Source organism: Antennarius striatus, chromosome 17 (assembly GCF_040054535.1).
Source record: "Antennarius striatus isolate MH-2024 chromosome 17, ASM4005453v1, whole genome shotgun sequence".
Taxonomy (NCBI): domain Eukaryota; kingdom Metazoa; phylum Chordata; class Actinopteri; order Lophiiformes; family Antennariidae; genus Antennarius; species Antennarius striatus.
Genome location: NC_090792.1, coordinates 14,643,114 through 14,660,108, shown reverse-complemented (window position 1 = coordinate 14,660,108; position 16,995 = coordinate 14,643,114). Strand labels below are relative to the sequence as shown.

General features: G+C 44.2%; 1 protein-coding gene across 5 annotated transcripts in view; it reads right to left on the bottom strand.

The window, feature by feature from the left end:
* meis2a (Meis homeobox 2a) overlaps nt 1-16,995 on the bottom strand; it is a 79,821-nt gene that overhangs the window by 15,125 nt on the left and 47,701 nt on the right. For all 5 annotated transcript variants that reach the window (XM_068338709.1, XM_068338707.1, XM_068338710.1 and 2 more), the window contains exon 9: nt 8,298-8,374. In XM_068338709.1, coding sequence (XP_068194810.1) covers nt 8,298-8,374 — 77 coding nt within the window. The remainder of the gene's footprint in view (nt 1-8,297; nt 8,375-16,995) is intronic.

The following is a 16,995-nucleotide window of genomic DNA, read 5'->3' as shown; positions in this document are numbered from 1 at the left end:
TGAACTGGGGCAGAGTGTGGCTTAAACAAACAAAAGGCCATATTGATTTATAGGGTCTTCCATGATGGGCTTATTGGCCTGCACCTCAAAGCCACAAAGGGCACCAGGCCATGAATCACTGCTTCAGGAAACAGACACAAATACACACACAACAGGTAAGAATAACACACGGGGGGGTATTGTTAAGGATGTGATTACAACTCATTTTTTTCCCTTAAAAACGCCAATGTCTGTTGTGTCACAAAAGAAACAGGAAAGTCCAGGGAAGTTATTTTGAATATGACGCCACACATACAAAAATTGAATTTATTTGCCTGCCCTTACTGTATATTCAAACAGGAATAGAGGGAAGGAAAAGTGTGAAAGACAGAGGTAAAGAGCAACAGAGAAAGAGTGACAGAACGAATGAGCGTGCCTGGACAGAGAGAAAATACCTTGAAGAGGTTCACGGAGTTTAAAAAGCTCAGCCAAAGAAGGAGCTCCTGTCCTCTCTGACTCCTGTCCTCTCTGGCAGACACACACACACACACACACACGCACACACACACACTCACACATGCACGCACGCACACACACACACACACACACACACACCCTCAAGGCCATTCTGTTACACCTGGTCACCTTTATCCTTTTTAGCCCCATACACCCTCACCCTTCATTCCACACACACACACACCATCCATTTAAACACATTCACAACATTCAGCTGCTCAAGACACACCACAACTGAGATACACACCCCAGCACCCTGTGGCTAACACACAACTCGTTTTGCTATCTCCCTCAGTGATAAAACTAATTATTCCAAATCTACTCTGTCAGGTTGTCTGATCCTCTGGGGCCTCAGTTTAAATCTCTCTCTCTCTGTCTGTCTCGCTACCTCTCTCTCTCTCTCTGTCATAAGCTGCACAAAGACCAACAATCTCTGCCAACTGACCTCTAGAGTAAAAACACAAACAGAGCGACTAGCCATAAAGACACATATAGCACGGTAGCAGCTGAAGCAAATGGTTTTCTTTGTGAAAACAAGCCATACCAGGCCTGGGCTCCAGGCTGGAGTTGGAGTTTCCTTTAAACGCACAACCACAGCGCTGGTCAGACCAACTATGCATAACAGTGATGGAGCGACTGATAAATCACAGAAATGCATGACATCATCCAGCATACAAGCCAAAGGACTTACGGACCTATTCACTCCTAGTCCGTCTGTTGGCGCATGTCGTTGGCACACAGCTAAATAACGGGCCAACATCCCAGGCTTTCCAGCTGCACATCCTGAAAGCGTTCATTCCGATGAGCTCTAAAGTCAAATTGAATCTCATAAACACAGACTTGACTGTATAGACTTTGCATTTTATCTCTTGGCGGTTTCACCTTTTATGAGCGCGGGACCCTTATGAGAGGGGTAGGGTGGGGGTGGGGGGTGAGGATGAACATGACAGGAAGGCGGCAGGGAGAGAGTCGGGATGATGGTAAGGATGCTGAAGAAGATGATTGCCGAAAGAGCGGGGGAATAAGAATGAGATACAGGTTGTCAGGATGAGACAGAGGAGAGCCGGGGTCACAAATCTTGCTGCTATTCTAGTACGTGACATCTCCACTCGTTTGCGGCTGCTCATTAACAAACAATACTGCTGTGAAATTGGTTTAATGACAAAGTAATAAAATTGCTATTCTGCTCACAGATGGCCTCAGGCGCAGAGAGATTCTGGCAGGCTTACTGTGGCTGCCCGTGTGCATTAAGCTGTGTTCATGAAAACAGCATCCTACACTTTCTTTCTCACTATCACCAACCTTTTTTTTCTTTTTAAGTTCTTTCTCTTCCTGCAAATGAAATAAATTAACCTACTTTCCTCCCTTGTATTCTCCTTGAATTCTCCCTCTCCCACACTCTCACCACCAGGCTCTCTCTCCCTTCTCTCCCTCTCTCTCTGTCTCGCTCTCTCTTGTGTATTGTCTTGTTCTCTCTCTCTGTCTCTCTCTGTCTTTCTCTCTCTCCCCCCCCCAACCCGCTCTATCAGCCTCTCACAGTTCTCACCCCAGTGCAGAAATTACCATCTTAAAATAAAAAAAAAAGAAGGCTCACCCACGCAAACGCAGCTCGACTTCATTTCAAACGTGGAGCTCTTGTTATTAAACGACCCACCAATAAAACCAAGCCGTTGAGGAATAAAAGAGCCAAAAGGAGCAGAGGAGCACAAAGACCTCCCATTCCTCTCCCTCTCCCCCTCTGTAAGGCATCTTTCAACTCATTGCCTCTGTATCTTGCCTTGTCTGACTCTTTGCTGAGAGAATTTCATAGCCATGGAGAGTCTTGAGCTTGTAATGGGAAAACAAGTAAAAAAGCAATAATTTTTGAACAAGATTGCCCAATGCTGCCAATCTCATTAAAGCACCACCTGTTTTTCATAACTCTAGACCTACACAGAAGTGGGCACCGGGCTGCTCCTGGCCTCCGATCACGTCCATGCCATGCCGTGACCCACTGCGCCGCTTGAGTACCTTATGAACTGGGGGTGGGTCCTTTTAATAACACTGAGCCTGCAATCAGCACTTACACAGAGCGAGCGCTTTTATAAATACAGAGGCCGACACTAGCATCTGCTATTCAAGACTCTCATGCCTGATCCTATGAGTGCACCATGTGTCCGTGATTGCACCCATTTGTTGGAAAGCAATGAACAACAAAATGAAACTGGCCACAACAGGGAATCTGTTCTATTTTGGTCTGCCAATGGTGAAAATATGTTTTTCCAAATGTGTTCCTCCCCCAAAAAGAGATTAAACGGGATTATTATTACAGCACCAAGAAAGCAGCCAGATCAAATGAACTTAGCGGGTAGGGGGTGTTGGTGGGGGGGCTGGCACTTGGGATCCGACAACAGAGTCAATTCTGCTAATTAACTGCCAATTAGGGGTCCCTAAATGACAGGGATCATGATGCTCGTGTTGGCAGCGCCACGATAGTCTCTTTCTCTCTTTCGCAGTCAGACTCACATATAGACTCTCGCTCGCACACAGACACACAAGAGATACACACATGCACACACACACAAACATGCACACAGCTGCAACCTCTCCACACTCCAGCTGTATATTTAGAAAGCCAAGGGCATAAGATGGCCATTGCCAGGAGTCCCTGGTTGCAGCCAAAAAAAGGCCTGACATTTCCATCTGGGTCAGAGTTAGATAGATAACCAGCAACTTCAGTCAATTGACCACCAATGTGGCAGACACACAGAGAGAGAGAAAATAAGGAATAGGTGACAAAGGAGCCAGGAAAGGGAAAAAAAAAAAGACTCAGATTTATAAAACTTATAATGAATGTGGAAAAAAAATCAGAGGTGGTTGAGCCAGTTTCATAACTGTATGTTGCATTTGGAAAATATTAGTTATTTTTTGCTGTGTATAATGGGCTTGCCCACCAAACCAGGATCATTAAAAAAAAAAAATCATAAAAGCCAGTGTTCCTGAATGTTTCATTGGCCTGAGGAAGGGAGAGTGGAAAATGTTTTGCTAAATGAGGGAACAAATTTGGCTTTGGTAGCTCTCTTTCTTGGTCTCAGACGTTGCCAGTAATTTTGATGAGAGTTCTCATAACATATTGCATGTGAACCTGATTTCAGGTGAGTTTAGCAATGGAGAAGTCCGGAGGAATTAACAAAGGAGCGCAAGAAAAAAAAAAATGAAGGTTTGAGCAAGAATAGGGCACCTGCTGTGAGGAGAGCTACAAAGCAGTCGGTTTAGAGCTGGCTAAACTCCGTTTCTCTACATGCTCTGCAGACAGAAGCAATCTGAGACTCTATATAGATAGGGAAAAGTTACAAAGGTATATGAGTGTAACGACTTCTGAAAAGTACTTTTGAAAGTATTCTTTTAACCTGCCATTGTTTTCTTTTCTTTTTCATTATTTTATTTAGCTCTTATTAGTTTAGTGTGACTGTTCATTATTAATTGCATATTCTATATGGTCATCATATGAATATATTCAGCTGATGCTCACTTCAAACATTATTCAACAAAAATAAAATGTAAATCTCAGTTAAAGTGCTGATTAAATTTGAACTAAGTGATACGGTGGTGATTGTTGCTAAAGATGGAATTTGTCCCCCTGAGAAGAGAGATTGTCAAGAGGAAAAAAATTCTAATCATGCTCCATGCCCTGCCCCGAATGGTCAGACAGAGATTGAGTCTATTTCGTCTACTCAGTGGGCACAGGCTGCTTGGCGCCGTCATCTGGCGGATATCCTTCTCTTATCATGTGACCTGTGCTCCGACAGGGGGCAAAGGTTGACTGTGATACGCCCCAGTGTCTTAATAACTCACTCATTGTATTCCTTTCTGCCTCTAATTAGAGGCTCTACCGTGTGTGTGTGTGTGTTAAGTTTATGTCTGTGTGTGTGTGTGTGTGTGTGTGTATGTGTGTGTGTGTGTGTGTGTGTGTGTGTGTGTGTGTGTGTGTGTGTGTGTGTGTGTGTTTTGGAGCGTGTGCGTGTGCGTGTGTGTGTGTGTGGGTCTATGCATGTATTTACCCCTGGGCTATAGAGAGGAGACAGAGATGTAAAAATAGAGTGTGACTTGGTGCCCTCTTTATTGTTAACAGTGCTCCAGTAGTCATTCATCGATGCCACGAACTGACATATTTGCTGTCTGTGTGGTTCGGCCCTCTCTCTCTCTCTCTCTCTCTCTCTCTCTCTCTCTCTCTCTCTCTCTCTCTCTCTCTCTCTCTCTCTCTCTCTCTCTCTTCTCTCTCTCTCTCTCTCTCTCTCTCTCTCTCTCTCTCTCTCTCTCTCTCTCTCTCTCTCGCTCTCGATCTCTCCCCACCATGGAAGTCTGCCTGCGAGATGAGGGAATAATGAGGGGACGATTTCCTTCCTTTTTTTTTTTTTAGATGCCATTTCTCTCCGTCATCTGTCATCAGCCTCATCTCTCGGTCACATGTAATAACACTGTGCGTCGTGTGCGTCGCATGTGCGTGTGCGTGGACACAGCGGTAAATAATGGCAGGATAGGCGCGTGTGTTTATGGCATTGAGTGAGAGCATATCGTGCTGGGTCTGACGCTGAGACACGAAAGGATTTGGTCAGGCCCCATTTAGCCCAGACTGATAGCAGGACACCAGGAGCTGCTGAGGCAGGCAAATATACCGCCAGATACTGTAAACTCTAAACACTTCTCCATCTAACACCTGAGTCTGCTGTTTTTCCTCTGTCATTATCACAGAATACCAAGTGTGACATGACCCTCACCTTTTCCCACAATCTTAAACAAATGCAATCGAGTATGAGACCACTCCCCTTTTCTGTTAGCGTGACGCCAGCTGTCTCAAATGTAAGCAGAGCAAACACACTGACCAGTAAACTAATGGTGTTATGACACACTGTACACACATGTCATCTCCACACATAGCTGACCTGACCATTTGTAATAATGTGCATAACACACACACACACACACACACACACATACACACACACACACACACACACACACACACACACACACACACACACACACACACACACACACACACACACACACACACACACACACACACACACACTATTGTGTACTCAAAGGACACTATTAGCTGGATAATCAGCCCTTCTCATCTGCTCAACATCAGCACAGTGAGGTTGTGGACTTTAACTTTTCCTTTGTTCCCTATTAACATGACACAACTAATGGGGGTGTGAGCTACACACAGGTGAGGCTGCCAGCTAATGATCTAGACTAGATAGAGAACCTGGTGGTGTGTCTCCCCAGGTACACACAAAAAACTTTAACAGTTAGACGTGATCTACTGTCTGTGTTTCTTGTATGTGTGTGTGTGTGTGTGTGTGTGTGTGTGTGTGTGTGTGTGTGTGTGTGTGTGTGTGTGTGTGTGTGTGTGTGTGTGTGTGTGTGTGTGTGTGTGTGTGTGTGTGTGTGTGTGTGTGTGTGTGTGTGTGTGTATGTGTGTACAGGTAAGCTGCAGGTAAAGGCAAAGGGAGGCGTCAGTCAGACGTATGGTTTGGGAAGGTTGAATGGGAGTTGGGAGAGATCGAGATGCGCCGTCTATTGACTATCACACAGAGCACCCTTGTGCCCTTGCTGGGTTGTGATTGTGCCGGCAGACAAAGCCCTGATTCAGCACATCCTTTCCCCAAGGGAGAACTCTGGAAACCAAAGACGGTGGCCATCCCCTCCCTTTTCCCCCCCGATCCTCTTCTCCTGTCTGTCTCTACCTCCCTCTCCTCCTCTTTGGCCAGTAACATGACAGTGAACATGCATCAAAGGGAACGACAGAACAATGCAAAGGGCCAGCCAGGAATTTGAAGAGCTTTTTTTTTTGTTTCGAAGGAATTTCACATGGTAGAATTCTGTCATGTCTTCAGTGGACAATATCCACAGCCAATGCAAGCCAACCCAAGTGATATTCACTGTAACCTACTGTTCAACCACGTTACCCACCATGAATGTTTAGTCAACCTTAGCCTTCTGTCTCATCTCCACCTGGCAGCATCGGCCTGGTGAATTCACAGCACCAAGAAAGTACCAGAGATTCAGGAGCAGGGTCTGAGATGCTTCTCTAATTACTTCAGTGGTGGAAATTGATTCTTGGAGTGTTTTGGATAACACAACTGTTGGATGAGCTCCACGACCACCTATGGATATGCGTGTGTATTTGTGTTTATGTGTGGAAATAGCTTTCATGAAGATGTTTCTTTCAGACCTCTTTATAAATGGATCTGAGGCATTTCAGCGCCAGGCTTAGATTTCATGTCCTCTGAGAAGGCAGGGACTCTTTCTATATCTATGTCCCCCCACCCCCCCCACCCTGTCTCTCTCTCTCTGCCTCTCTCTCCCTCTCTCTTCACAGGTTTGCAGACTATTTCTGCATTAATCACCATGACACAGGCAAGGCAACTCAATTTTCTGCTCCTGTAGGTAAGGTGTGTGGCGTCCCGAAACGGTGGCATGAGGCATGAAACAGGCAAGCGGGGGGCTAATCTTTGGTTACTAGTGTAATTGAAATGCTATCCACACTGTAGGGTGCATTAAAGTCTGATAACAGCGGTTCCTGTGGCCAATTTAAGTAGCTTGACTTCCTTTGGCTAGAAGGGAATAAAGAAAAGGGAGAGAGAGAGAGAGAGAGAGAGAGAGAGAGAGAGAGAGAGAGAGAGAGAGAGAGAGAGAGAGAGAGAGAGAGAGAGAGAGAGAGAGAGAGAGAGAGAGAGAGTATGTCAGTATAGGAAGGGAGAGGACGAAGGAGGGGGGGCTGATAGATAAGGCTGACAAACCAGGCTAATTCTCCAGGCATGTTTCTCATTGTGATCCAGAAAAAATGGGAAAAAAATGCATCACAGAACCAAAAAATCAATTGACCCTCGGGTGGCTTGTCAGCCTGTGAGTCTGATAAACCTAAAAGCTTCGTTAATGTCGGCCTGCCTGTACCCAACAGATAGAGCACTTTGTAAATGAACCCGCTTTGATAAATATATTAAGGAAAGCTGTGAATAAAAGGCACAGACTTGTCATTTGTAAATAGAACCCCCGCTACATGGAATTAGAATGATAAAATGGGGTTCCATATAATTAAGTTTGTGTAAGACCTGAAATCCGTGCAAATACCTTGCCGGAAATTTGAAAGGAAGCTGTCAGTTCAATTAATCTGAACATCACCCTGAGAATGTACTGAACAAAATTAAGCTGCAGATAAAACCTGGGCTAGTATTTTGATAAGTAATTCCTGTATCATTTCTTTGCTTCTGTGATCATTTTATTTAATCCACCACCCCCAGTTATGTGCTAAGCCATCTACAAAGGCCCTGCTGGCCAGGCCACCAAAACCTTAATCCACCATATAGCTTGTGTAAAACAGGGAGGGGGTGGAAGGCAGGTTTGCCTTTTGTGGGGGCACCAGTGCCGATGCTAGGTATGGTTTTGGATGGAGCGATGGGGTGGGTCTGGGGGCTGTAGGAGTAGCTTATGATCTCTCCCTTTCTTCCTTAAATATATCCCACTGAATACATGTACACCAACCATAAAGATCGCAGACTTAGCCGCGGAACACTTTGCAGATAACACCAGAACATCCTGGTAGCTTACATACAATAATGCTACAAAGGTTGTCAGTGTGTATGTCTGCACGCGTGCATCCGTGTGTGCAAGCGTGTGTCTATGCAGGATGGCGAGAACTGTACATAAACGGTTTTTCACACTTGAAGGGGAGAGGGAGGCGAAGGCTTTTGAGCTGGAAAGGCAGTGTGATGCTGGTGGTGGAGATAGGGCAAGCACAAATCTTGACTCACCAGTTATTTACTTGTAAGATGGTGAGACCTGTGTCTTGGGCTAACTGCTTCTTCTGTTCTTCAGATGGGTAGGGGTGCTGCAGGAGGAAACAAACAAAAGCACAGACACGTGAACCTTTTGGTCACACAAATATTCACACGTGTACGGACTCATGAAAAGAAGCGCTGGAAGGGAAGGCACTCGTGTATTATTTTAACCGTATGTATTCAATATGTCTCCAGGTTTGTTGCATTGTGAAACCCTAGTCTACACCTCCTTATGACCTCCACCCAACCCTGCCCCTCCCTTGCCCAGTATAGGCATTCAGAGTATACAGGTATCCACCCACCAACACGCACACTCACACACAAACAGACATTCACACACACTCAGAGAGAGAGAGAAGCAACCCAGTCCTAAACCTGTCAGAGCTGGACAAACAAGTTTGACAAAACCGTCAACGGTGATTACTCCTTTAACTATCCCCGCCACACCTACGCACCAACACATAATGCACAAATCAAGCCATAAAACAAACAAACAAAAAAACTACGCAGGCTTTCACATATCACGCGCATAAACAAGACTTTCAAGCAGGCCGAACACAAATACTGAGGTGTTTGTGAATCCTGTTATGAGACTAACCAAAAGAATGAGTGGATGAAGATTTTCATTGAATGCATTTATCTTTCCTTGAACGTCTGACATGTATCCTGGTGGTGGCTCCCTTACAGAGAGCTGCTGAATACAGGCTAATGCTAAAAGAACAGAATGCTGTGAAATCTCTACCGTGGCTTTGCCAAGATTTTTTACCTGAAAATGTAATTCTGCTACCAGAGCTGCAATGACACTATTTGTGTCACGTCCAATCAAGAAAACACGGGCTGATATAAATGGCAGACCTTGGGCTGCCTTGCTCCCCCTGGGCCTGCTATGAAGCATGACAAAACAACAGTGATCGCTGGTGACAGATGTCTTTAAGGGCCAGATTAGGACTCGAGGCGCACGCAAAAGAAACAAATGAGACACTATGCGTTTCATTCAGCTACAGTAGACCGGCAGCACGCATGCACACATTTACATGCATGCAAACACGTGCAAACAGACACTAACAGATATTCATAGACGTGACACCTGTAAATCATAGCACAAAGAAGAAAAAATCTGTTCTCAACCCTTTAAAAAAATGCTTTCAGCTTTGCAACTTACTCTCATTTTTCTGCTCCCTTCCTCCTCCGCATTCGCCGAAACGACAAATTTCATAAAGCTGGTAATGTTTGCTTGGCTCATGTTAATTGAATTCAATTCTAACATGAAATGATAACAGTTGCTCAAGAGCTATTTTCTCATTTACTGCTGAAATAATTGGTGACAAGTGAGGCTTCATATCAGCAGACAGGAGGTTGTGCTGCCTATCTAAATGTGGTCTATTTTAATTACAGGTGAAATGAAAATACGGTTTAAGGAATGCGCTCAATTAATGACAAACAAGACTGAGATTGGACAAATAATGAGTCTAGGCTGCAGAGAGATTAATTTGATTTGTACTTCTGTACGCAATTTTAATATGCTAAAATCATTAACAAAGGAAAGATGATAATGCTTGACTTGAAATACATTTTTTGATTGCCAAGTGCTGACATTTCCTTGGCTTGGGAGGATAGACTGGTTTCTGAGTGTGTGTACGAGCATGTGTCTGTACACAAAGAACAGACACACACACACACACACACACACACCTACATCTACATTAGCATGTGTGTATATGTGTCCGCTCTGGACAACAACATGTCGTTAGAGTACAGCCTCCCTTTCCCTCCCCCCCGAACTCCTGTGCTTTTTGGTGTTTTCACATTTGCTATGACCTCAGTCACCATCAAAACAGGCTTGCAAGTAAAACAGACAACACACTCCTTCGCACTGTTTTTCTACACACACACACACACACACACACACACACACACACACACACACACACACACACACACAAAAACGTACACATATCCGTGCACATATACACAGATTGAAATGTAGCGGCATGATGCGGTTGGAGGTGCTGGGAGAAGAGCAGTCTAAATTGGAAATGGGAGTGGGTCATCTACATTGTATTAAGGCTTCCTCAGCCTCTCAGGCCCAGACGCAGTCATCAATCGCCGACTGTCAGCCAGAGCGTGCTTTAGCGCGGTGATAAATACGCCAGGCCAACGGCGTAGCTCGTCCAGCATCCACAACATAATGAATGGTTTGAACAAACAAGAAAGATGTCTCATCAAGGAGAGTGAGGACGTTAAAGCCCACCCCTCACATACAAAACCCCTGAGTAAGGAGATTTACTCCGACCACATAGACACGACACAAAAAAGAAAACCTATTTCGTTGAGCTCACGCCCCTCCCGGCCGTTGCTCATTCCCCTTCTCCTTCGCTTCTAGTGTCAGACTAGATCACCTCCTCTTGCAACCCCAGTTCTCGCATGCATTTGCAAATATGTGGTGCCAAGCAAACACACACTTATACAGACCCTTTCTTCATCCTTTCTCCATCTGTCCTCAGCTCTTTTCTTGCTGACACCCTTAATATGCGATCGCGCACACACACAACACACACGCACACACACACACACACACACACACACACACACACACACACACACACACACACACACACACACACACACACACACACACACACACACCTACATTTTATGTCTTCTGCAACTGCTGGCCACCCACATTTTACGTTTTGGCAGCTTAACTTGAAACATGGCACACTCACATCTCAGCATCAGAAAATGATGTGAGGTGGCAACGGCACACACACACACACACCCACACACACACACACACACACACACACACACACACACACATACACATACACACACACACAAACATGAGATGTAAGCCAGCACGGTGGGTCTAGTGGTTACAAGGCGGCAGCAGCCGTGAAATTGAAGAACGGCTATTTAGACCTCTGACTAACCTTTTAATGTTAACTGCCTCAGTTAAAAAAAAATTATGTTAGTAAAACACCCAACGAGGACAAAAAATACGAGACAAAATCCTAGAATAATTGTTTGTCAAAACACATAAAGCCGGAGCACTGAATCTGTTGTGATGTGTTTGCTCCTTGAGACATCCTTCTTTAACACCCAGGAGACCGTGTGACATTGTAATTTAATGGATGAAACGTGAATACAGAGCAGGATCAGAGATGGTATTGATAATCTCCTCACTAGCTGTGCACCGCTCAATATGTTGAGTCACAAACGCCAAAACCAATACCCTTAAAAAAGAATTGACTGTAAAATGTAAAACAGTCAGTCTATAAATAAGCCAGAAATGAGCTGCTTCACTTTATTGTCCCAGTGCTGGACTCCAATCGAAGCAGTTCTGTTAATTGTGCTATAGCCTGTTCATGTGCATCAGTGTGCACTATCCTGATGAGATGAGTGTGTTCCAAAATTTGACCTTAAAATTTAAAAATACGTGTGTGTGTGTGTGTGTGTGTTTCTGCGACCAACTGCTGGCTAAATTACGGGGTGTGATGTGCTCTGTGTTCTCCGATAGCGTTGAATGAAAAAAAAAAAGCACAACTCGGACACATGCCACATACAGAAGTACTACGATGACACTGCGATTGTGGCATGTATCCGGGAGGGTGATGAGGGGGGGTACAGGGCATTGGTGGCTGACTTCGTGGAGTGGTGCCAGCAGAACCAGCTCTAGCTCAATGTCTCCAAGACCAAGGAGTTGGTGCTGGATTTGCGGCGGGCACCTCCCGCTCCACAGCCAGTGATCATCGAGGGCAGTGAGGTGGAGGTGGTAGGAAACTATAAGTACCTGGGACTGCAGCTAGACAGCAGACTGGACTGGTCACTCAACTCGGACTGCGTGTACAAGAAGGGGCAGAGCAGGATGTACTTCCTGAGGAGGCTGGCCTCCTTCAACATCTGTCCTAAGCTCCTTCTCATGTTCTATCAGTCCGTAGTCTCCAGTGTGCTGTCATACGCCATTGTGTGTTGGGGTGGGGGGGGCCAGGAAAAGAGATATGGATCGTCTGAACAGACTCATCCGTAGAGCGGGCTCAGTGGTCGGGCTGAGCCTGGACTCTGTGGAGACAGTTCTAGGGAGCAGGACCATGTCTAAATTCAGGGCCATCATGAACAACACCAGCCACCCCCTACACACCACCTTCTCCCAGCAGAGGAGCACCTTCAGCGGCAGACTGCTGTCACACAGCGCCTCCACAGAGAGGCTGAGGTCCTCCTTCGTGCCCCGTGCCATCAGGGGGTACAGTGACTCTCTCAGGAGGAGCGGGGGGGGGGGGGGGGGTCAGGTTAAATGGATTTAATTTAATTTTATACTGTTTATATTTTAATTTTATACTGTTTATATTTTAATTATCTATCTATCTATCTATCTATCTATCTATCTATCTATCTATCTATCTATCTATCTATCTATCTATCTATCTATCTATCTATCTATCTATCTATCTATCTATCTAATGTAATGGCCCCCACGGTTTCTGAACATTACAAGCAAAGGTGGCTCCATCATCTATTGTGTCCGACCCTTAAACCCCCACAAAGAGTCCAGCTTGGCATTTAACCACATACAATACAAAAACCACATCTACTGCTGGACTACTCTTAACTCAAAGCTTTCACACATGCTGACTCCTATCTGCTCCTTTGGATTACTATATATCAGATTTATCCTCTCCTGACACCCATGTGCTGCCACTGTCAAATCCCACAGCCTAATCATTACCCTGACCGTTACATTCAACCCCCACTGCTTTCCCCCACACAGCCCCACCCTTCCCCTCTGCTCACTGAACGTGCAACCCCTACCCTGAGAAGCTGGTGGACCCCATTGATGGATGACATCATCAGTTTGTGACATGAGTTATAGAGCCAGGTCACAAGGTTGCAGAGGCTTGCAAACCCATTCCATGCTAATGACTCCCAGGAAATCACAGGCCATTGGCTGTTTACCCAGCGCCATGGAAACACAAAGGATTTGCTGATGATGATTGGTTTGCTAGTTTGTCTCTTGGATAGAATTATGTCGTCATTTGCATATATTACTTCAAGTGTTTGTTTAAAATATTGGACTTAATTATATTATAACTTTTCAAATAGTGATGCATTCTTTAATGTGCCTCATGAGATTTATTGTGATCTGGTATCTATCTTTACAACACAAATGCATCCAAGAATTTCCTTTCATAAATTCCTTTTCTGCATTGATTGGAATCTTATTTTAGGTTTAATCAAAGTGGCTTGTGGACGATAAAAGTATTCACTGTCATAAATAAATACAATCAAATATGGGAACGACGTTTCAATATGAATTCTGCATCGAGCTGGAATAAGATTGGCATATTTTAAATATCACGCTGCCGTTAATAACGTTGCATTTCGCTCCTTTGACAAATGACAATGGGATTGAATGCACATCAGCATTACTGGAAGATCAAACAGATAAGAAAAATAAATCCAGTTGGTGTCTTTCAATCCATCAGAAGTGTTTACTATGCACAGAGAAATCCCCGTCGTTTTAGCCGCAGCTTCAGATTTTATGCTCTATACTGAAGGATACGGTTAATTACTTCCATCTGTTCAGTAAACATCAAATAGATTGATGAGTGACAATTAACAAATAAAGGATTTGTGGGCCAATGACCGGAAAAAAATTGATTTCTAAAAAATAAATCAATATAAACAACAACGGGTTATTTGAATCAAATGTTTATGTTTAGAAACAATGCAGCTTTATGATTTGAAGTTGATTTACTTCATTGGTCGTGAAGTCATATTGGGTTTAATCTCATACTTGGTGAAGCCAAAATGGTGGTTGCTAATGGAGGAGGATGATGAATTAATCAGTATTACTAAAAAGATTGAGTCAAAGTTCATTTAAACAGACTGTTTAAAATGATATTAAATTTTTAAAGGCCCTTCCCATCTCTATCCTCACATCCATCTCCACTTGTCTCTCTTCTTCTTTCCTCTGTGTGTTTTGGAGGTGGGAGGGAGTCTTGTGTGCTTTTATTTGACTGGGAACTACACTACTTCCTGACAACAGTTTGAAAAGAGTCAAGAATGCCACATGACACAATTCAACCCTACTGCTCTTCCTTTTTCCTTCTCTCTCTCTCTCTTGATTGCACACTAACACACACATAAACACATGCAGATAGAACCAACATCCAAACAGAACTCACATGTTGCCAGCCTACAAACTGCATGCACTGCATGCCAACCTCTGATAACAACAAATAGAAGTACACCCATATCTAAACCTCACATGTTATGCATTCAGAACATACCTCTCCACTTCTGTTTCCCTCACTCCAGACTTCAGAGCTTCCACAATAAGTATAAGGGCTCTCAACGGACTGCACTCTGACAGCAAAAAGGTGATGATTGCAAATACAAGGCACACTGGCAAGGCCCGCGGCAGCTATTATGGGGCAAAAGGGCCCCCAGTCTGTCTGTCTGCCTCTCTGACTGGCCGGGTAGCTGGTTGGTTGGCAGTGCATCAGTACTACTGCTGCTATTGCTGCCATGGCCCGCCACAACAATTGCTGGCTGGGCTCCTGAAGCCAACTCCTGGCCCTCAGCCAGCAGCCTGTTTGCTCTACACTATTAATTTATGTTCACTGGAGATGGTGCAAGGTTGTAGAGAAGCTCTACGGCATAACTGCTCTGCTCGTCTGCCAAGCTACAGCAACAGCAAAGCGGGTAAGAGGAGTCGGAAGGATTGAGGAATGAATGGAGAGAGAGAGGGTAAGGAAGGAGTCCTGGAGGATATGTGAGATACAGGCATCTAATTGTACCAAGCTCCATGAGGCTAAATAGCAATCACTCCCACACAATCCCAATGCACCTCCAGATTTAGCGGATTGACTAAAGAAAAGAGAGATGTTTTTCTAAATGCAATCATGCAAAATGATAATAGGGTGCTCCTTTTATCCAATAAAGAAAATAAAGTTGAGCAAAATGCAGTCTCTATCCATCCAGAAATTTGCAAAATACTCCCAGAAGAGGATCAATTGAACTCAAGGCGTAGATCTATTGGAGTAAATTGCCAACAATTTTACACACAAACTGCACAGTGTTGCAGACCTGGTCTCATTTGTGGCCTGCAGCCATAGAGATGTGCCTATTTAATCGACAGATCAAGTTCACGGCTGGCCCTCCGCTTTCAAGAAGAGGAATACGATCCCTCCATCCGTACAGTGGAGGCCTGGTCTCCTCAGTCTCTCTTGTTTCCATCAATCTCTCCTTCTCTTGCTGTACTCAACGGACCCCAGCAGCTATCTCTTTCTCACTACGTGCTAACCATTCTGGCCTCATCTCATATCGTTCTTGCTCTACGTTTTCTCTCTTCTACCACTCACATCTTGTGTTTAGTTTACTCTGATACTTCGAGCCAAGTTCTTTTGTTACTTCCCGTGAAGGGGATGTATTGTAATTGTCAGTATTTGTGTGTTCATCCGCCCGTTCGTCCGTTTATTCAGCAAATATCTTTGCAATTGTTTAAGATAGAAAGGTGAAACAAAAAATACATTACTTGGGCGGCAAAGGGGATGAAAATGAGAAGATGACCTTAACCTTGAGAAAACTAGGTCAAGGTGAATTTTCAAGTTTTGTGCAATCAGGAACCAGATAAGATAGACAGACGAGCGAGAAGGCCAGTGTTATACCATAGATCAAAGCTAGTGCTCTGATCTATGAAAGTACGTCAGAGCACTAGCTTTGATCTTTGACCTACGCAAGTACATCAGGGTTAAATTTTGAATTCAGGGATGTCACAGGATGTTGCAGTCTCTGACTGCCTTGGTTTTAGATTCTCTTGAATTTACATTAATTTCTTAAATCCTTCTGTCCTTGTGGGGACCGTGAGGTACCAGATCTCTTTGCATTAGTAATGGACTTTTGGGATCATTAGAGGTCTGGTGGGCCCATCAAAGGCCACTACTTGTCACTGTTGCAGTCATAAAGTCATCACAAGAACATGCATGAGTAAAGTGTACTGAACAAACTATGCCACTGACTAAACATCAGCACTGCTTTAATGATGTGTGCACACATTATAAAAGCAGAAATAATTTCCTAAAGTGACTTGTCCGAAGAAAACCTTTCACATTGGATTTGACGTTGGGACATTTTACCCCAATGTTGTATATCTTCGGCACCTACAATTTCAGGCTGTGGTAGGGGGGATTTAGGCTACATTGTAGTTACATAATTATGAAGTGTCTTCATCAAACAGATTAGCAGACATTATTACAAAAATAGCACAGATGGCAAATCACAAAACGGTAAAACTCTTACGAACTCGAGTTTCTGTTAGCAAAGGGACTTAATATTAACATACAAGGTCTCTTTAAGTTTACCCTCTTTCTCTATTGTGTTCTTTGTTTAACTTCCTATGTCATAGTAAAGTGGGGCTGATCCTCAATTGAGGCAGATTAATTTGTGGAGCGATGGATAGATTGGGGAATAGAAAAGTGGGTGTGCTGCTCTTCAAGATGGAAGCCTCTGAGAGTTTCCACTTGACGGTTCTCCCTTTCATTGTGCATTAAGTTAATGACCGTAAGTATTCAAAACTGCAGTGAGGACCTCTTTTAGCTCTGTCTCGCTCTCTTTCTGATCGCTCATTAGACTCCAAGTTCTTCAAAAAAAGGACGGTACATTCTCATGT